Source organism: Hoplias malabaricus, chromosome 12 (genome assembly GCF_029633855.1).
Source record: "Hoplias malabaricus isolate fHopMal1 chromosome 12, fHopMal1.hap1, whole genome shotgun sequence".
NCBI lineage: Eukaryota > Metazoa > Chordata > Actinopteri > Characiformes > Erythrinidae > Hoplias > Hoplias malabaricus.
Window position 1 is genome coordinate 29,915,322 of NC_089811.1, and position 21,070 is coordinate 29,936,391.

General features: G+C 37.7%; 3 protein-coding genes across 5 annotated transcripts; all 3 read left to right on the forward strand.

The window, feature by feature from the left end:
- Nucleotides 1-498: 498 nt before the first annotated feature.
- On the forward strand, nucleotides 499-11,154 carry slain1a (SLAIN motif family, member 1a). Of its 3 annotated transcripts, XM_066641032.1 has the most exons (9): nucleotides 499-1,054; nucleotides 2,187-2,323; nucleotides 4,711-4,839; nucleotides 5,427-5,537; nucleotides 5,774-5,923; nucleotides 6,451-6,798; nucleotides 7,607-7,792; nucleotides 8,196-8,478; nucleotides 10,298-11,154. In XM_066641032.1, the coding sequence occupies exons 1-9, from the start codon at nucleotides 612-614 to the stop codon at nucleotides 10,371-10,373; spliced, it is 1,863 nt and encodes a 620-aa protein (XP_066497129.1). In that variant the 5' UTR covers nucleotides 499-611; the 3' UTR covers nucleotides 10,374-11,154. The 3 variants fall into 3 exon arrangements, with proteins under 3 accessions (XP_066497129.1, XP_066497130.1, XP_066497131.1); XM_066641033.1 differs by lacking the exon at nucleotides 5,427-5,537; XM_066641034.1 differs by lacking the exon at nucleotides 4,711-4,839.
- Nucleotides 11,155-12,331: 1,177 nt separating this feature from the next.
- On the forward strand, nucleotides 12,332-13,234 carry wu:fc50b12 (uncharacterized protein LOC103911624 homolog). The gene is made up of 3 exons (XM_066686193.1): nucleotides 12,332-12,352; nucleotides 12,457-12,620; nucleotides 13,000-13,234. Exons 1-3 carry the CDS (start codon nucleotides 12,332-12,334, stop codon nucleotides 13,232-13,234), a joined length of 420 nt encoding a protein of 139 aa, XP_066542290.1.
- A 4,443-nt stretch (nucleotides 13,235-17,677) lies between these two features.
- On the forward strand, nucleotides 17,678-20,913 carry kbtbd7 (kelch repeat and BTB (POZ) domain containing 7). Its single transcript, XM_066640956.1, has one exon. It carries the CDS (start codon nucleotides 17,961-17,963, stop codon nucleotides 19,842-19,844), a length of 1,884 nt encoding a protein of 627 aa, XP_066497053.1. The 5' UTR covers nucleotides 17,678-17,960; the 3' UTR covers nucleotides 19,845-20,913.
- The last annotated feature ends 157 nt before the right edge of the window (nucleotides 20,914-21,070 follow it).

The following is a 21,070-nucleotide window of genomic DNA, read 5'->3' on the forward strand; positions in this document are numbered from 1 at the left end:
AAAATATAAGATGCATTTTATCTAGCCTTGAAGTGAAAGCAAAGCAGTGTGTGATCACACTGAAGGACTCTGCAGGATCAGACAGTCTCCTATAGATGGTATATTGGGGTTACCTCAATGCACAAGGATCCCAGTGGGTTAAAGTCACCTGTAACTAATTATAGATTCATTGATGGGATTTATAATAGGATCAATCCGCGACCTGTCGGAAATGAATTGTCTGTATGGTGTCCTTTTAGCCAAATCCCAATTAGGGAGCAAAATCTGAGAAAATCTGAGTCATTGGGATTTCTTTACAGATCCCAGAATGGCTGTTTAATGTTTAGTAACCTAAATTAAGCAGATAATTTGAAAAACTATCATTCCTAACTCACTAGTCACTACCAGACCCCTTTGTCCTCAGTCACCACGCCATAGGAGCTGAACAAAAGGAGATTTTAAAAGTGTGTGTGTGTGTGTGTGCGTGCCCGAGCGCGTGTTGTTTTGAGCTGAGGGGGAAAGAGGAGGTTCTGTGTCCTGCTCTTCTCTCTCAGCCTCTGAATGAATCATGGCGAGCGGCTGAAGGCTCGTTTGTTTTGTTGACTCAGTGTCGCTCCGTGGATTACAGTCCAATGGACGCGACGGTGCTAAAACTCCAGATGATGGCGGACATTAACGGTAACAGTGAGGTGACGGACGCCGAGCTGGAGGTGAAGAAGCTGCAGGAGCTTGTGCGGAGGCTGGAGCGGCAGAACGAGCAGCTAAGGACCAGGGCCAGCTCGGTAAGCGTGATCAGCGGATGCCCTTCCGCCGGCCTGCGATGCTCCTCCAACGGCTGCTCCGGACACCCTTCCCACGGACAGGTTTACACAAGGAACTACTGTGGTTCACCACCGTCCGCCAGTATAAACTCCTTCGGACAATATACGACCACTACAGAGGAGCTCTATCCGTATTTCCATCCTCACAGAGAGAGGGAGGCTGAGAACAACGGGGAAGAAGCAGCGCTGGACGAGGCTGAAATCCTGGACATTTCTGTTCTTCTCCCCATCGACGGAGGGGCTGAGGACTCCTGGTACTGCAGCCCTGCTCCATTTCACTGACCTGCTTTTTAAAATGGGGTTTACTAAAATTGTGTTGTGGTAACAGCATTATCATTATCATCGCTGCAGAGTTTGATTTAGATGTATTCTGTTGTGCAGAGAGGGGAAAGTAGTACGTTACTGATTTGAGGACAGGCTTTGTGCCCGATGTTTTCTTCACAGTTTAATAGTGGTCTATAAGTATGTCCTGCTGCAGCAACGCCAAATGTGTAGAGCGTTTATATGTAGATGTCCATTGTTAGGTCTGTTTACATCTGAAAGCTCCACTGTAAAGAGTTCACACAGAAAACCTTCATATAGAGGCACGGGTTTGCTTACTTTCATGCAGAATTAATATTACCACCAGTAGACCAACATACAATACAGTGTTTCACAAGGTGCACTAAATGACGTTAAGATATCTGATTACACTACCCTTATAATGAAACATACAATATCCCTATCCAGTTATGATATTCACAATATGTTCAGAAAAGAATACTGAGATATATACAAAATTTATCTCAATGTGTTGCCTAATTCTACCGTTTAGTATTGCTTTATTATCCAAGGACTTAATAATCCTTGCCTCCATGTTGATAATAAAAGGTATTGCAGGGTTTCTAACCATCCATATTTCATTTTGAGACAGGAAGGGATATTTGAGAAACATTTTTGCAGATCTATCTCTCAAATAAGCTATATATCTCATAACTTGGTTACTTGGCCACTTGGCCTATATATATATATATATATATATATATATATATATATATATATATATATATATAACATTAAATAAAACAACATCTTCCCTAACTGGTCCAGGTATCATCTTGACATTCATCAATTTCAGCAATAAATCAAGTATCAACAATTCCGACTTGATTTATTATGTCCTTCAAACTTGTTCATACAGTAACCTGTCAGCCTATTGAAATTGTGTCATGATAACTGGCAAATCTATGAGAGGAATTGATTGTTTTACTCTGCTTTATATAAGTGCTGTTCTCATCTCGCCATCAATCTGCTGAAGTGCTTTTTAACTTTATCTTGTTAAACATTTTTTTCAGTTTATAGTATCTTACATCTTACAGCACTGTCTTGAATCTATTTTATCTCCAGGTTGTATGTGTCACCTAAGGCAAAACTGTATCCTATATCCCAACTCAGTCCTCTGCAGTGGTGTAGACATGTGCTTGATAACCCTAGCCCAGAGGTGGAGTTGGCTAAGCGTTCGTTGTGCTACCGACTAGAGCAAGGTATGGTGTCTTTCTCACAAACACAAACTTAAAGGGGAGCTTCAGTGATTTGTCTATATATCTGTAATTCACACACTGATATTTAAGTTATTAAAATAATTTTGTGAGAAGTTATTAATAGCCTACCTCATTACGACTTATTTCTTTTTATTGGAGGCAATAGTACCCAAGGTTTATAAATATAGACATTTTATTTACTATGAAATATGACACCTAGGTGCGATGTGTTTTCTGAGCTTTACAATGTAACTGAACAGTAGTAAAACAAAATAAATAAATAAATAAATATATAAAATGTGTGTTAGGGTACTGTTTCACCTTAAAACACTATGCCCATGCCTCACAGCAATTATTATTTTTTTTTAAAAAGTAGATTTTATGATAAAACCCTTATCACAGACCTATAAGTAAATAATATTTCTGGCATGTGGCTGCATCCTAAGCATTTTGTACAAATATTACAGGTGCACTAGGAGGTCTGGTTTTTATCGCAAACACTGTGACAAATACTGGTTCGGTAAGTTACGTTAGAATGGAGCATCCAAACTCAAAATCAATCATCAATCAATGATATTCCCCTTAATCTTTAAATAAAGAGAGAGAAAGAAGGACTTGAGTATGTCAGGGCAAATGATTGTATAGTTTTTGAACTCCTAAAGATAATTTACCATTCCCTCTATGACATCATAACATCATCATTTGACTTCCCATCCAACCAAATCCTTTTTATAAAGTAGATTAATAATAGCTGCTGGATTTAACTTTAGATAGCTATAATCAGCTTTACTTCATCGGCCTGTCCCATAAGAGACGGGATGCATTCTTATTGCCTGCTATGTGATATCTGACATTGCTAAAGCATGGTCTGGTATGTTGTTTGTGCCTTTATTTTGAAATCAACACATATTTTTCAGTAGATGCGTTTATGCTTGATCTTTTAGTGAGATTTTATTTAGATTTAGGTTATGCATATTGTAAAATTAACCTCTGTGTTAAGCTTTGATTATACAGTTATATAAGTGTCAATCTACTTGGATATAATCATGCTGCCTTGAGGAAAAGGATTAGTAATTATATTCTGAATATAAGCAGACCATGTGGTTTAAGGACTGAAGGAAGGTTAAAGTTATGACAGTTCAGCTGTAGGCTGTACCTCAATGAGGTACAATGAGACAGAAATTATTGAATTTTCATTGTCAGTCATGGTTTACACAACAGATTATGAAGATTCCTTTCTACATACACATTATTATTAATATATGCTGTTTATGTTTACAAGAATATTATGAATATTTTGTCATCATTAAACTCTTATGCTACTTATGGAACAGAATACATTTAACTGTGAATCTGTTTCCTCTCTTCGGTTCCCTTCAGTCTCATAGTATGTGATCCTGTTTTGCAGCCATGGTGGAGAAGATGGTTACCATAGAAACTCTGACTCTATTAACCCCTTCTGCACAACTGGAGCATAGCAGATTTACTCACACACACCAAATACATAACTCAGCTGGGAGGATAGATTTTGGTACCAGTTATCCCATTTGGATCAGTCACTGTATAAATTATGTATGAATTGTATTTACAGGAAAGTGCTGTTGAGCTTTGTGCTCTTGTTGCTTTTGAAAGGCCAGATTGAGCAAGGTTGACTCTGTGCTAGGAGGTCATGAATACAGCTTTGTTCCACTAGTCTCTGAAAAGCTTTGTTTTAGGGAGCAGTGGTGAATGCTAGTTTTCATTGCGGTTGTGGCAAGGCTAATTGTGTAACGTATGCCAAAATAAGCCACAGTGCTCTATTTGCTTACCAATAACTGAATTAACTGAATGTTCATTGCAAAATGCATTCCATTTCTGTGTTAAATTAAAATTTACAAAGGGGCAGATATGGGAAGTGATTTGTTTATTAGCAATCATGCTATTTATCGTTGCCACTGATCTTGTGCTCTACCCTTGTGTTCTAACACTGTACCTCAATCTGCAGCCTCCTTCTTAATAAAACAGTGGGCTCCTTTTTTGTTGCATACATATGAAAATTTCCTATAAAAAGGGTGGGATATAGCATGATATTTATCTTTATCCTGATAACTTACGTCACAATATGTTGCACTACATTTTCTGATGAGACTGTAGATAATGTCAGTACTTGAAGAACACTGACCAAATTCAGCAAGTGAAAACATTTTTAAAAATATTTGCATTAATAATTTGTGATAGTGTCTTTAAATGTGGTATTGCTGGGGCTTATTTTTTGCTCCAACTACTTACTTTGAAATTAAAACTGAAATGTAATGATGCATGTTGTGTGAGTATTGGGTTTTATTTATTTTTTTGCTGCATTAACCTATATGGATATTAACTTACTGAGATCCCATCCATTCTTTCTTTAGCTAAAAGATGGCGAGGGGTCCTCTCTGGCTATGCCTCATCCTCTCTTGCTTACAGCCCTGTAGATGGATTCTCCTCATTCAGCACTTCTGTTAAACCTCTTACTAAACCCACACTAACTGAACAACCAGGTAACAGTGACACTTCATCCTTACTAACAGATTAAAGACAGAGAAATTGGGCATATGAATTTCTAGAATGCTTTTAATTTGTTGCCTTATTTCTGGGGCTCATGCTGATGTAACTGTGACATAGTTACTATAAAGCATCATATTTCACTTACTATTTTAAGGGTATAGAACAAGGTAATCTATGAAAAGCTAAGGTAACTGCCATGATATGGGTATTGATTTTGCTGCAGAAAGAAAGGATATCATGTCTTTGACTACAACTCTGCACATTTTTTCTGACTTTCAGCGATATGTGAGACATTATTGATTGGTTCTAGTGACATAATCTGTGGAATGATTACAGCAGCAGATGTTGCCTGTCGTAAAGCCTTTATAGTCATACTAGAATGCTTCTGGTCTAGTATATAATGAGGGGTAAATTGAGAACTTCAAATGGAATGTTTCCTCTTTTTTCATATTTATAAATACTAGTACATGAGTGTGAAATGGCCACATATTATGAGCAGTCATCTTGCATTCATCATCTTCAACGTCAACTGTCCTATATCCATTACACTAAGCTATTTCTCATGTCTCTGTTGATCCAGCACCATCCTCTCCATCCAGCCACTGCCTTCTGCAGCAGCCTCTCAGTGGGAGGAGTTGTGGTGGCCTGGCCGAGAGATCCCCCTCATTCCTCTATCACACGGCTACTTACAGTAAGCCTGATCATGCCCGTCCATCCTTCATTCTTGAGCTGATCAAGCAGCTTAGATAATGTGGATTTACCACCCAGAAATAAACAGTGGAATATATTTTTGATTCCGTAACTAAAATCTTCATAGTTTGTATGAAAGCCACAAAGATTATAATGTGTAGTAGTAAATGTTATTTATACAACTTAAGCATTCCCTTGCTCTCAACTTAACCCTCTTAACTGCGTCTTCACTTGCAGATTATAGTCGTCCACATGCAGCAGTGAGCCCACAGTCTTCCACGGACAATGATTTCAGCACCTCTGAGCTAGAGGATGACTCCATCTCCATGGACTATAAACTTCAGGACATGACAGATGTGCAGGTCATGGCCCGACTACAAGAAGAGAGTATGTCTGTTGTAGCATAAAAATAAGCTTTGATTAGTTGACATATGAACATTTTGATGTGGGCATATTGTGTCTTTTTGCTATTAAACAAGCTTACTGTATCTGAAAATATTTATGTGATGCAAGCAGAGTTGGTATTGCCAAATACTGATGTTTTAAATAAATGTAGTGGTGCTGCAAACAGACTTTGCCACTTCAGTTTACCAGTATATCTCACAAGCCAGATTTCTGACTATCAGCAGAAAGTCAGCTAGTTTTAATTGGGGCACTGAAAGTATGAGACCAAATGATGTAACACATAAAATGTGTAACAAAAATATAGTACAATTCAAGAGAAATGATAAACTGCACCCATTGTATCTCACTAATATAGCTCATATCAACATATCAGCAATTACAGTGTACAATCAAGTGATAATATGATGCTCAGAAAAGCCATTGGTTTTATCCATAATTTAACAAATATTTTATCCAATATTTAACACAGTATTTTCCAATGAGATGGATTACAATCTGTCTGTGTGCAGGTCTGCGTCAGGAGTATGCCACTACCTCGGCTACAGTGGCTCGCCGCAGCTCCAGTTTCTCTGTGCACTCAGGTTTGCGTCGGCCAGGAAGGAGCACCATGGAGCTGGAGGAAGATGAAGAGTATGATGATCTGCCACCACCCCAGCCCCGGCTTTTCCGTACAGGGTCTATGCAGCGTAGCACATCTCACTCATACAATCTCTCCAGCCCTCGAGACCCCCGCCGCAGCCCCTCCAGCCCACAGTATCTCAGCACCCTGTCCTACCAGCAGCTCAGCAACCCCAGCCCCAGTCCTAATACAAGCAGTTACACAGCCATTGAAGCACAGAGTTACCATACCAGCACAGGTCAGCACACTCCGCAATTGCATATTAGGTTACTGCTTTTAGAGCACAAAATAAGTAATTTGTTTGAATCTGTGTTGGGATTTAAAGAAGCCATTTGCATCATGTAAACCCAAGAATATTATTGAACTTCAGGCAATTGCCTATGAGTAATATTGGAATAGAGTTTCTAGGAATGCTGGCAGAATTAGGTATCTGGCTAAGCATCATGTTTGTGGCAGGTCATATCCAATGGGTGCTTGTTTGAATGGAATTGAATAATTCTGAGAAAGCAATACTCATTGAAAGATTTTGTGTTGAATTTGGAGAACCCACTTGTTATATTAGTTGAGTTATTTTGAATGTTTTTGGATTGATTGGTTTATTGCAAACAGCTCAAAGTGTTTTTTTTATTTAGGTTAAAATCCTAATTTGCAAGAGGTTTGAATAATTTTGATTACAGCTGTAGCATGTGGCAGTTCTACTATCTGATCAAGCATTTTCTATCCCCTCCTTCCATTTTGGCATGAATAGATCTGCCATTCATCCACTCAAAATCAAAAATATTGAGGACTGGAAAGACTACAAAGACTAGAAAGCATGTGGGATATAATAACTGAAAAATTATTTATATGTATATTAATTATATATATGTCAATGACAAAAATATGTAAATAGTTGCAGTCAACATTATTGAAAATATTGTTATCAGAAGATTTGAGCTTTTTTCATATATGCTGCCATGTATCTTTTGCATTAAGTAATGTCTAATCATTATAATATTTGTGTAAGTATTCACAAATTTTTGACTTGTTTTCATTTGTTCTTTAAGACAAGTTGCGGAGAAGTATGCCAAATCTGATACGAGCTCCCAGCATGCTGTCAGTACCCAGTGTCCAAAGTGTTGCTGCTCCTGCCAGTCACACAGCTTTCCCATCATATTCATCTCCATTGTCTTCTCTGCGCAACAGTCAGAGCTTTGATTCTTCAAGTGGACTTGCCAGACTTCAGAGTGCAAGTGAGGAACACGGTCAACTTCAATTTAAATCAAGGAGTCTTATTGTCATTCCACAGCATTGCTTGTGTATATTGGACATGTCTTTCTCCAGGGCCATAGTGCAATACAAAATAGCAGCATAGCAAATCTGATATACATAAGAAAGACTAGACAAAACAGAACAGAACATCCAACAAATCAATGGGTGTTAAAGTAGCAGAAAAAAAGAGTGATTGCAAATATTGACTGTAATAATAGATTTGCAGCATTTCAATAGTCTGTAGCATTATAATAATTAAAGACTAGGTGAAGTGGAGGTGTGCAGTGTAAGATCCGTCTATTATATATAGCAGATTGTGGATAATGGTGAATTACATTAAATTTTCATATTGTAATTCATACAGTCTGATCTCCATTTTCTCAGTTCCTTCTCCAGGTCAGTTACAGCAGCGTGTACAGAGTATAGGCAACTTCTCAACAATGATGCGACAACCTCTGAAGGCCACAGCTTATGTCAGTCCAACAGTACAGGGTCCTACCACAATGCCTTCTTCAGTTAGTTTAAACTCCCTCTCCAGCAGTGGAATCCCTCTTCCCAGTAAACTCAGCACCACACCCTCAACAAGTCGCAGTGCTCTACCTCGACCAGCATCCTTCATAGGGACCACTGGGAACTCACGCAGCAAAATTGCTCAGCCAGTGCGCAGGTGATGATTGTTACTGACCATAGTCTAATTTACATCACTTTACTGTTAGAATGCAATAGAAAATGGAAAGCCAAGTAATTCATGGTGTTCATGGTAATGTGTTTTAAATTCCTTATAATAAGTTATCTACAAATCGGATTCCAAAAAAGTTGGGACACTAAACAAATTGTGAATAAAAACTGAATGCAATGATGTGGAGATGGCAAATGTCAATATTTTATTCGTAATAGAACATAGATGACAGATAAAAAGTTTAATTTGAGTAAATGTTACATTTTAAAGGAAAAATATGTCGATTCATAATTTCACAGTGTCAACAAATCCCCAAAAAGTTGGGACAAGTAGCAATAAGTGGCTGAAAAAAGGAAATTGAGCATATAACGAACAGCTGGAAGACCAATTAACACTAATTAGGTCAATTGACAACATGATTGGGTATAAAAAGAGCTTCTCAGAGTGTCAGTGTCTCTCTGAAGCCAAGATGGTAAGAGGATCACCAATTCCACCATTGTTGCGCAGAAAGATAGTGCAGCAATACCAGAATGGTGTTACCCAGTGTAAAATAGCAATGACTTAAGTTGTCATCACCAACCGTGCATAACATCATCAAAAGATTCAGAGAATCTGGAACAATTGCTGTGCGTAAGGGTCAAGGCCGTAAAACTCTACTGGATGCTCGTGATCTCCGGGCCCTTAAACGTCACTGCACCTCAAACAGGAATGCCACTGTCAAGGAAATAACAGAATGGGCTCAGGAATACTTCCAGAAAGCATTGTCAGTGAACACAATCCACCGTGCCATCCGCCGTTGCCAGCTGAAACTCTACAGTGCAAAGAGGAAGCCATTTCTAAGCCAGCTCCACAAGCTCAGACGTTTGCACTGGGCCAGGGGTTCTGACTGTTCTGTGGTCAGATGAGTCACGATTTGAAGTTCTTTATGGAACACTGGGACGCCATGTCATCCGGACCAGAGAGGACAAGGATAACCCAAGCTGTTATCAACGCTCCGTTCAGAAGCCTGCATCACTGATGGTATGGGGTTGCATGAGTGCTTGTGGCATGGGCAGCTTGCATGTCTGGAAAGGCACCATTAATGCAGAGAACTATGTTCAGGTTCTAGAACAACATATGCTCCCATCTAGACGTCATCTCTTTCAGGGAAGACCCTGCATTTTTCAACAAGATAATGCCAGACCACATTCTGCAGCAATCACAACATCATGGCTACGTATGAGAAGGATCTGGGTACTGAAATGACCAGCCTGCAGTCCAGATCTTTCACCTATAGAGAACATTTGGCACATCATAAAGAGGAAGGTGCGACAAAGAAGGCCCAAGACGATTGAACAGTTAGAGGCCTGTATTAGACATGAATGGGAGAGCATTCCTATTTCTAAACAAGAAACTGGTCTCCTCTGTCCCCAGACGTCTGTAGAGTGTCGTAAGAAGAAGGGGGGATGCCACACAGTGGTAAAAAATGGCCTTGTCCCAACTTTTTGGGGATTTGTTGACGCCATGAAATTTTGAAACAACATATCTTTCCCTTAAAATGATACATTCTCTCAGTTTAAACTTTTAATCTGTGATTTGTGTTCTATTCTGAATAAAATATTAGATGTTGGCACCTCCACATCATTGCATTCGGTTTTTATTCACAATTTGTTTAGTGTCCCAACTTTTTTGGAATCCGGTTTGTATATAATAAGCAGTCTGTTTTATTGTATTCAAATATATGGGTCCACCTTAAAAATATTGAAAAGTAATATTATTTACACTATTAATAACACTGTAAATAACTATTCTAAAATGTGTTTCTCAGCTTATTGACACCCCCAAAGAGCATTTCTGCTTTGAGTGCCCTGCAAGACGCGAACTGGAAGGATGGATGCTACTGATGCTGGATTACTGCCGTCCACAAATATTCAACAGCTTTCTAAGCCCAGCTGGCTGGGCTTAGCTGTTGTGCACAAAAATTGGTATAAGAAGGTTAGCAGTGTTAATTGCGTTAATGCAATATAGAAATAATACCTGCAATATGCCCTTTGGCCAATAATTTTGATTAGAGTATTATGCATAAAGATGTTTACATGCAAGTTACTCGCCTAAAGAAACCAAACATTAAGTAAAATCATAAATTAGATAAGGCAAGTGTTGGTCAATTTTCATGCCTAATGTCAAGTGTTTTTAATATCATATGTAATTTGCTGTCTCCCAAATTATTATTTTATTGTTAAGTATGTTACAGAAGAAGAAACTTGTACCATTTTCTTTTTACAAAGCCCATCTTGTACTACTGAAACCTTCCTCTCTAAAACTTTCTAAAAAAGCACTTTTTGATAAATACATTGGTGACCGTAAAATGAAACTGTAACTGTGAACACAAAGACTTGCTATTTAAGTAACTATCTGTGTCTATAATTGTCAGATTCGTTTTTGACAATATTACACATACATTCAGAAAATTCCTGTCATTATCTTTTTTCTTAGTAATTACTCTTTAATTAGACAGTATAAAAACAAAATGCCTCTTAATGTAAACTATGTATAATTGTATGTTTACAAGTTGCTCATGTGAAGAGCATTGCTAATGAATTGCACATCTAAAACACTTTTTGTTAAAAACATGAAGGGAATGCAAATATGTGTATTTTAACAATGAAATAAAGGCTTTTCAACTGATCAACCATCTACACTTTAGATTTTGTTGTCACTAGTTTTGTATCTAGTGTGTGAATGAAAAATAGTAGATGGCATTGTGACAAGTTATCAACACAATAGCTCTGCAGTTAAAGAGGAATGGACACATATGGGAACAGAAATTATACTTATTCCTTCATTTTTATTTGTTTTATAATGATGTGTATATATGTACTTATATCAGTTCCAGTGCCCTCATTTATCCCTGACTGAACTCTTCTATCTATCTCATTATATTAACATTAAGTCTCATCTTTTAAAAAGATAAAGAAATTATAAAAAACTAAAAGACAATGAGTCTTATCATAGTTCAATAATGGAAGAAAGGAAGAAAACATTTCAGAATTTTGCAGAACAATAACAGCATCATAGCCATGTACAACTAATAAAGTACTTTCTACAAACTTGATTTTTACTTGAACAGTGCAATGTCTTATGAAAGATCTGCAAATTAGGCACCTAGTGTGTCTAATGACTACATGATAGTAGCAATAGAGAAAGGGCCGTGTAGATCAGAGAGGGGAAGTTGATTCCTGAGTACCAGCAATACTAAAACTGCTAAATATTGAATATTTTGTCACATAATATTATTCTACTGCCTCATTTAAATAATAAAGGCTAGACATCAGAAGGAGTTAAAGAGGTTTTAGTAAATATTTAAAGTGTTCAATGCTTCAAGTTCAAGAAATGAGAATATAGTGCTCTCCTCCAAAGCTGTCTAATGATCTCCTGTTAGTCAAAAAAAAGAAAAGCTTCCAAAAAACCTCCAGTGACATAACATCAAGGGAATAACTGTGGACTAACAACTGATACCTGAGGAACACCAGTTGGCAGGTTGTGAAGAATTGGAAATAGCTTAACACCACATTAAGTTCACTCGATTCAACTGGGTGAGCTCAGTCTATATAAAGACTTAATTTCTAACAGAGTGGATTTGTGTTCAAGTCTCCATGGAGACTTGAAAAGCACTGAATTTTAAGTGCAGTAACATAAGTGCGTATTATATTTGCATTTTCCTAGATCAAAAACACTTCTATGGCTGTATGACAAGAGTATAGAAACATTACATGTGATATCACAGTCACTGATTTTTAATTATTTTTTATGGAAACAATCAAGGATAGCAAAGATTTTAACAAGGAACTGTGTGGACAAAATGCCAAACAAAGCTCAAGAGGTGAGTCATATCAAACCTTTTTTTGTGTAAAAGTGTAAGAAGAAATGTATTAAATACTAAAAAGTCTAGATATACAGAAGTGTAATGTTTTTTGTGTCTATCAGGATGCTGTGATCAATATGAAGTCTATACAAGATCTCTCAAAGCAGCTGGGCTTTGAGTGGACAGTCCTTGCATATGAACTGGGCTTCACCAGAACTGAAGTTAGACAGTTTCATGCAAAATCTAAAGAAAAGAGGGTTCAAGCCAAGAACATGCTGGAATCCTGGTATAAGCCAACAACTAACAAAATAAATGTTGTTTTGAATAATTATTTTTAAAATAAATTATTTTATTGTTGTTAACATAGTCTATTATGTGTATACATATATTATAACACATTTCTAAGTAAGACTGGAACGCCTGCCTTGTACTTTCTGCTAAATAAATGAAAAGTGTATTTTATATATAATTGCTGTTGGACAATTTGTAAAATTGTAACTTGTCAGGAAATGTAAAATGTAATCCTTTTTTATTATTATTATTTCTCTTGGTCCTTTCATTATAAAATCTTCCACGATGTTAAGAGCTGCTGATCATTTCAACTTATATAAACAAAATAGAAAACAAAAATTATGACACAAGGTTTTGTTCTTCTAATCACACAGGTATGAACGCTCTTGGGACAAGCCCAATAAGACTAAACTACTCCAGGACGGCCTGGAGCGGGCTGGTCGCCGGGATCTGGCTGAGAGACTGCGATGTCTACACTGGGGTCATCAAAAGCTTAGCCGCAGAGTGGAGCTACCCTCAGCTTTTCCTTTCCTCATTACAGTTCATAAGACTATAGATAACAAGGATGCCCTGTGTAAAATCAATGAACTCAATCGCAGTTATAACTAATATTTCTTCTTGGCAATTGGTGGCATGATTTGTTTAAAAGTTTGCTTAATTAAAATGTTATTATAAATTAAATTAATTACATTTCTTTTATTTGAATTAAATTCATTGTAAAAGTGAAACCAGTTTACAGACAATGAATGAATGAATAATTGTAAAAGGTTTTTTCATTTATTTAAAGGCTGAAATGTGAACATGATCATATGATATTGTAGTGTGGTGAGATGAATGTGCTTTAATTTCTCTTTTTGGGACTTTAATCTTCAAAACTTTGACTGGTCTTTCAATGATTTATCTGATCACTCCCTTCCCCTAGAATTGGAATCCAGAAAACTTTTGGTGCTTCAAAGTCTGGATAAAGGGCTAATAAAACTGCCCTCCAGGCTTTGTTTATGGCACAAGGTCTCCAGAGGGCAAGAAAAGAATTCAGCTTCAGTTGGGACACAGAGACTCAATTAATGATCAATGTATACCCTCTGTAAAACCGCTTAATCAAAAGCAGTTCAAACCAAAGGATCAAACCTTTTTTAAGTCCCATTGGTTGGTAAAGGGCTCAAGTTTCACATAGTATACATGGTTTAAAATTAATTCCAGTGGACATAATGATATGTTTAAAATTAACTATTGAATCACCAGCATCTTCACATAACAGCTATCTGTTATCTGCTAGATATTATATGGATGTCATTTGATTAAAAACTGTGTTAAACATTGTGTGTGTTCTGAATATTTATTTGTGTTGATCTTTTAATGAATCTCTTTCATATGTAATCAACTTGCTCTAGGCTTGAAATAACTATTCTCAGCTGAGAAACATCTCATGTGTAAGAAGATTGTTTAAGCAACATTGTTTGGTAATAATTGCAAAAGCATGATTCAGAGACTGGATATTCATTCACCAGGATTCATTCTGCTGTTCCTTTGTCTTGTCAAATGTCATTAAGTATATGTGATGTAACTACTTCAAAGAGATTCTAGTCTAAATTGATCTCTTAAAACAGCCAATCAGAATTAGAACAGGAAGAGATTTCCCTTCCCCTGTCCCTCAGAACCAATCAAAACTTCAAGGCATTGGTCAGGATGCCCAGTTTTATACCGTTGGTGCTGAAGCAATTTTAATCAACTTTTGCAATTAGTTTTGTAGTCAGTTTGAGTTCTTGAGTGCTGAGAAGAGAAAAGAGTAGCATGAAGGAGAAGAACAGAACAGAGAAAGTAAATGTTGAAAAGAAAACCAAAGCAAGGGGTGGTGAAAGAGTGAAAGACAGAAATTGAATGAAAGTGAATTAGACAGACGCACCCATGGCCCACCCAAGGAAGCAGATTCTGCGATGGAGAAGACCACATGCACCCCCAGAATGATCACCTACTGAGGCTATTTCTGTGACCTCCTTGTCCCAGCAGAAATTGGACTGGTAAAGAGGCCACAATTTATTTTAATGGCAATCAACTGTGGGGCATGACACTACTGTATATATATAGTTGTTGTCCAAGTTAAAAAAAAAAAAAAACATCTCCATTTTTTTTTCATTTTTAATTAACTAATTTAACATTTGAACACAGTAGCTGTCCTTCACATTGTGTGAAAATTTCATGATGAATCAACCAAATGCTCCAAAATAATTTGGAATAAAATATATATATATATATATATATATATATATATTTTTTTACTTTGATTTCTATTTCAATTTAGAAATAGTTTTTTGAGTGATACGTGTTTTTAATTGGACAGCACTTATGAAATGTATAAGAAATGTATGAACAACGTACCAACATGCACGACCGGGTGGACTGACACAAACACAATAACTCAGCAGACTTTATTGATACAAAATGAAAACAAGCCTAGTTTAGCCAGACTGCCATTAGCCATACAATCATTGTCACAGAGGTTTTTCTGGCATTTCAAAACAAGAAAAATCCAAATTACATATTCCAATTTTCATTGGTAGGTCTGGAGAAGCTTTGGTGCTTCATATCAATGTCTTTGTATATATGTGTTTTTTATTATGTGAGTGTGTTGTACAGAAAATATCGAGGGCAGGACTAATAACTGCAGAAATGAAAAAAGGAGCACAAAGTTTCTTTTCATAATATATAACATCGGAATCAGTGATTTTCTTGTTCAATTTATTTAAAAATAAATACTACGTGATCTACCACCAAAAAAACAAAGAAGACCAAGAACATTTTGTTAATTTTAAGAATGATTTATTTATTGAATATAACATGTTAGAGTAAAGCACGTGAAGCATTAGGAGGCTTTGGGCAGCTTTATGGAGTTTAATAAACGCCACAAAATGTCTCCCCACCACTTCCTTTACAATATTTTAGGCAAAGACACACACGTGAAATAAGACAAATTCAGCTGTCCTCTCTCTGTGAGATATAATACGTATGTGTAAATGTTGCTGAGTTCCCAGCCGTCCTGTTGAGCATGTGAACAGCGGAGTAATATAACTAACGCTGAGCCAAACACAGCCCCAGAAAGACACACAAACAGAGCATGTTCCTGTAATATTTCCTATATTAATTTTAAATTGCCCCTTGGGGACAAATAAAGTATTATGAATCTGAATCTATTATTTATATGAAACTTTGTAAATGACTCTGTCCAGCTAAACGTTTTTTTAAAGATCTTATATATTTGACATTCTTTATATTTAGACGTGATCTTGTGAATAAACATTTAATTCTGGTGTGAGACATCAAATACACAGCACAGATTATAACTAAAATATGGTAACATGACATAAATAAGATGTCAGTATGACCTAAGATTGACTTGGTAAACAACTACTGTGTGGACACATGAACGTCAAGAAAAAGACATCTAAAAAACTTCCAGATTCAACCATATTTCAATCGTCAGCTGACGTCTGGGAAAGTTGTTGTCTCAAGGTCTTTTCAACTCACATGTGTCTGGAAGGCCGCTGGGTTCAAAACATGTTGACACATGCATGTTAACACCTAATTAACATTTTGATCATTAACATGTAAAAGTTAGTTGCACACAGCTCCAGGGGCCTGGAGGTTGTGGGTTCAATTCCCGCTCCGGGTGACTGTCTGTGAGGAGTTGGCGTGTTCTCCCGTGTCTGAGTGGGTTTCCTCCGGGTGCTCCGGTTTCCTCTCACAGTCCAAAAACACACGTTGGTAGGTGGATTGGTGACTCCAAAGTGTCCGTAGGTGTTAGTGAATGTGTGTGTGTCTGTGTTGCCTTGTGAAGGACTGGCGCCCCCTCCAGGGTGTATTCCCGCCTTGCGCCCAATGATTCCAGATAGGCTCTGAACCCACCGCGACCCTGAACTGGATAAGCGGTTACAGATAATGAATGAATCAATGAATACTGCCTAAACAATATCATGTCAACCCAAACCCATAGTGAAATTAATTTCCTGATTATCCTCTTTCTGAAAATGTGTAGAATGTGCACACATTCATTTATTCATTTTTTTTTTATTTATATCTACTTTTATATATACATTAAATTTAAGAGACATTAAAGCTCATTGAACAAGGAATTGAACAAAATATCAATTAATTTTTTTTTTCAGCAGTGAATTCTGTGGTCTTCTTTGCAGTGAGTGCATTATACACTGTATGATATGTATGTATGTGTATATGTTCATGAAATGTGTGAGTTATATCCAAATACACAAACTTAACAATATAATATGCAAAATAATATCAGGTTAATATGTTCAAAATGCGTTAACATGTAAATATCTTTGCGTGCTAACAAGAAATGATACTCCACACTATAAAAAAAAAATCCAACATATTCTGAGTCCAACGGCCTTCCATAATATCTTTGCAGGTTAACCCTAGGTGCCTGTTAAAATGAAATAAGACTCTTTGCGAAGCCAACATGTTTTGAGCCCAACGGCCTTTTATACCTGTGCCCAATGGGATATAAGGTGATTCCATCATTGGGTAAATTTGCGTGCCAATAGAAAAGGAAAGTGTCCATCACAGCAGCCTAAATGCATTTAATTTTCTCCTATTTGTCCAGTGATATTGACTTACAATCACATTTATGTTCACCCTGATATAATTAAAAAGTATATTGTCCTTAATATTCTCGTGCCACTACCATAGGCGCTATTCACCAAATTTCCTTTATTTGTTAACCTTCATTCTGTATCTAATAAACTTCTCCAGCCCTGTTACAATTATAACCTGTCAGCAGAGACACGTTAAAATGGGATTTTTTTTCTCTTGAGATGGACTGGGCCAGTTTTCTGGGGTTGTAATTTAAAAATGTTGAAATATTAAGATTAATAGTTATTTTGGGGCCAAACGTCACTTACACCAGAGTAAACAACGGCAACTCGAGTCAACCAAACCCGCTGATGTAGCGTTGTGTGTCTGTAGCCAATCAGAGTGTAGTGTTTCCCCTCCAGCAGCAGCAGGGTTGGCCGCACCGCACCGTACTCCGTCCGTATCTCTGAGGGGAGATGGGTCAAAGGAGAAAAGCTATTCATCATTTTTCACATGTATGACGGAAAATAAACTGCTGTGGTCATCGCGACCACATCTTCATTCATGAAACATGCTCTCGTTATCAGGCAACGAACATAACGCACGTTCAGCCGCAAGGACACCGTTATCTTTACGTTTGGGAATGTGAATGCAAAGCGGATCCGGCGACCGTTGGGTTGGAAAAATGAAAAATTCCCGGTTATCGAGGACATAATCAACCTTACCGAGGAAAGCTCACGGCTCCTGAATGCCTTTTAAACAGAAAATGGCCACGATGGACTGTTTCAGTGGTCCAGAAGAGCTCGAGGATTCAAACCATGCCCTGAATTTGATGAAGGAGCTGAAATATTTCTACGACTCTCGACTCCTGGTCGATGTCACTATTGAAGTGGAACCGGAGCAGGAGTCTTCAGGCTGTGACTGCAGAGCTGAAACAGGGAAACTTTTCCACTGCAACCGTAACATACTGGCCGCAGCCAGCCCCTATTTCAAGAGCATGTTTACAGGAGGACTGTACGAGAGCACTCAAAGCAAAATCACCATCCATGACGTGGACGCAGACTCCATGGCTGTTATAATCGACTACTGTTACACTGGAAAAGTGACAATCACAGAAGGCAACGTGCAAAGGCTTTATGCAGCTGCTAATATGCTGCAGTTGGAGTACATTAGACACGCCTGTGCGGATTTTATGACCCGAAGGCTGGACCTTTCCAACTGTACAGGCATCCTGAAATTTGCAGACACCTTTGACAATCTTGAGCTAAAATGCAAAGCGCAAGCATTCATCGCTAAGAACTTTGCTCAGCTCAGCAGCAGTGGTAAAGAGCTGTGTGAGCTGGACATGAAGCAAATTAAAGATATCCTGACTCTGGATTCTCTGGATGTGGATTGCGAACGAAAAGTGTGTTCAGTTGCATTACACTGGATTGAAAACAATTTGCCTCCAGAATCTGAGGACGCATTGCACATCCTTAAATGTGTTCGATGGTCACTGTTCACGGACAAAGACAGGGTTTATCTGGATAACCTTAAGTCAAAGCCTTTTATAAAGAAACAACTTTCTGGTTTCATAGATCTCGCAGGTACAGGAGAAAGCAGCATGATTTCCAAAGGCATAAACCTTACAAAACAGAGAATTGGGAAAAGTGCAAAAGAAATGGTTCTGTTCTTTGGGAGACCAAATGAACCTTTCATGTGCTATGATCCTTACACAGAAGAGATTTACTCTATGGCATCCCCAGTCATTAATCTGAGCAATCAGAACTTTAAACGCTCTCCCATGGAGACATTTTTAGTCTGTGCCACTCCAGAGAACAACCTGTATCTGGCATCACACCTGTCAAAGCACTTCTGGGTATATAATTCATTGCTAAACTGTTGGCATGAGTTGGCTGAGAGACTGCTAGGAAGGATGCACTCATACATTGGCTACCTCAGTGGGCATTTGTACATTCTTGGTGGCAGGGACCCTGTATCTGATGCCAGGCTCAAGGAGGTTGAGTGCTACAGCATTCAGAGAAACCAATGGATGTTTGTTGCCCCACTGCCTCATTCCTTAGGTAAAATGCAAGTTGTGACAGTAAATGAACGACTTTATGTCGTGAACAAGCGAAGAATGCTCTGTTATGAGCCAAAAAGAAACCACTGGCTCCAACGTGGCTCCTTAAAACGCAACAAACTACACAAAGCCTGTGTCTTTCAAGAGCAGATCATCTGCCTTTGTGACATCCCAGTGGTGAAAGCATATAATCCGGCCCGAGGTGAATGGAAGCGCATTGGGGACATACCCATCGACAGCAGTGCTCTAAACTACCAAGTGGTGCAACACAACAACAAACTACTTCTACTGACTCTCGCCATTGTGCATCACAACAAAAACAGGCTTGTCATACATGAGTACGACTCCACAAGAGATATGTGGAAAAATGTGATCACTATGTTTGGATCTTCATTCGGCTCCATAAGCCTCTCTGCGCGTGTGTACGCGGCATGCCTTAATTCAGGACAGAACTTCATTACTGAGGAGGACGATGACAGTGGCTCCAGTGCAGACTGGGACTTTGATGGTTTGACTGATGCAGACTCTGATTCTGGCAGCTCAAGCTCTTTTTCTGATGAGAATTGGTAGCAATCACTGGGTCCAGTAGTCATTGTGTCATACACAGGGTCATATGTGGGAGATACTGAATTGTATTAATAAGATATGCTTAACCGTAAGTGACTTTTTCCAGTTGTGTACCAGTGCAGAGGCTATGCTCTTACTTGAGTTTACATGGCATTAGTATTAGAGGGTCGAATGATCCTGTGATAAGCATTAGAAAATGAAAATAATCGAATTCTCAGGATTACTATGCCAATTTGGCAAAACAGTTTTTAACAGTGATCTGTAGGTGTTAAGAGGTGCAGTTAATAGCAGTATTAATACACTTTTGAGTTCTAACAATGTCTGGTATGTTTCAGTTTTATTCATTCTCTTGTCTGTCTTCATACATGCACAAAAACAGTATTTTAATATTGAATAATGTCTGATTTATTTGTCTTTTATTTGTAATATTTATGATTTACATCCAAGTAAAGTTTTTCGTCTGCAAATATATTGTACCTTGTGTGTATATTTTTACACAAAATTAAAGTAGTATGTTTAAAGACAAAATGAGAGAGAAATCTGATCCAAAATCAGGACTCCTACTCTGTGTGCTAAGCTGTTACAAAAATATACCCTATTTAACCCAGATCTGCATCACTTCTGTTTTTGTTGTGGGCAAAGTGTTCAAAATAGTTCAGGTTTAGATACGGATCTGAGACACAGCAGGAAAGCAACCGCTGGAAAATTACTACTATATCATTTGTGCTGTCATCTGTGCATGATATGACCAGGATAGCTTCCTTTAAGAACTTGCCTGGACTGAGGAATGAGACCAAACACTTCCACTGTGCCCTGTATCTAAGTAGGGAATAAATAGATTTGAAATTAGACTGGCATGAGGAGAGCAAAAATGTTCATATATACTTTGACCTGTATGTGTTTAACAATCATCTTTACCTTAAAACATAATTAATACCAGAGAGAAAAATATTTTTGTCATTAGTTTTATTTCTTAATATATTTTGCCACAATATTTCAAAATGTCATTACACACTGTTGTTTCAATGTAATTGGGATGTGACTTTGGAACAGGAGAAGTGCCCACGCCTGAAGTATTACTTTTATATTTTTCCTGTTTCAGTTTTTCCTAATGACGTGTGGTTTTCTATATGCACAGATCTTGGTAGGTTGTTGTGTCATTTTCTCTGTAATAATAAAGACATTAAGCCTGAACAAAGCTGCAGTGTTTGGCAGGGAGCGTGGTCACG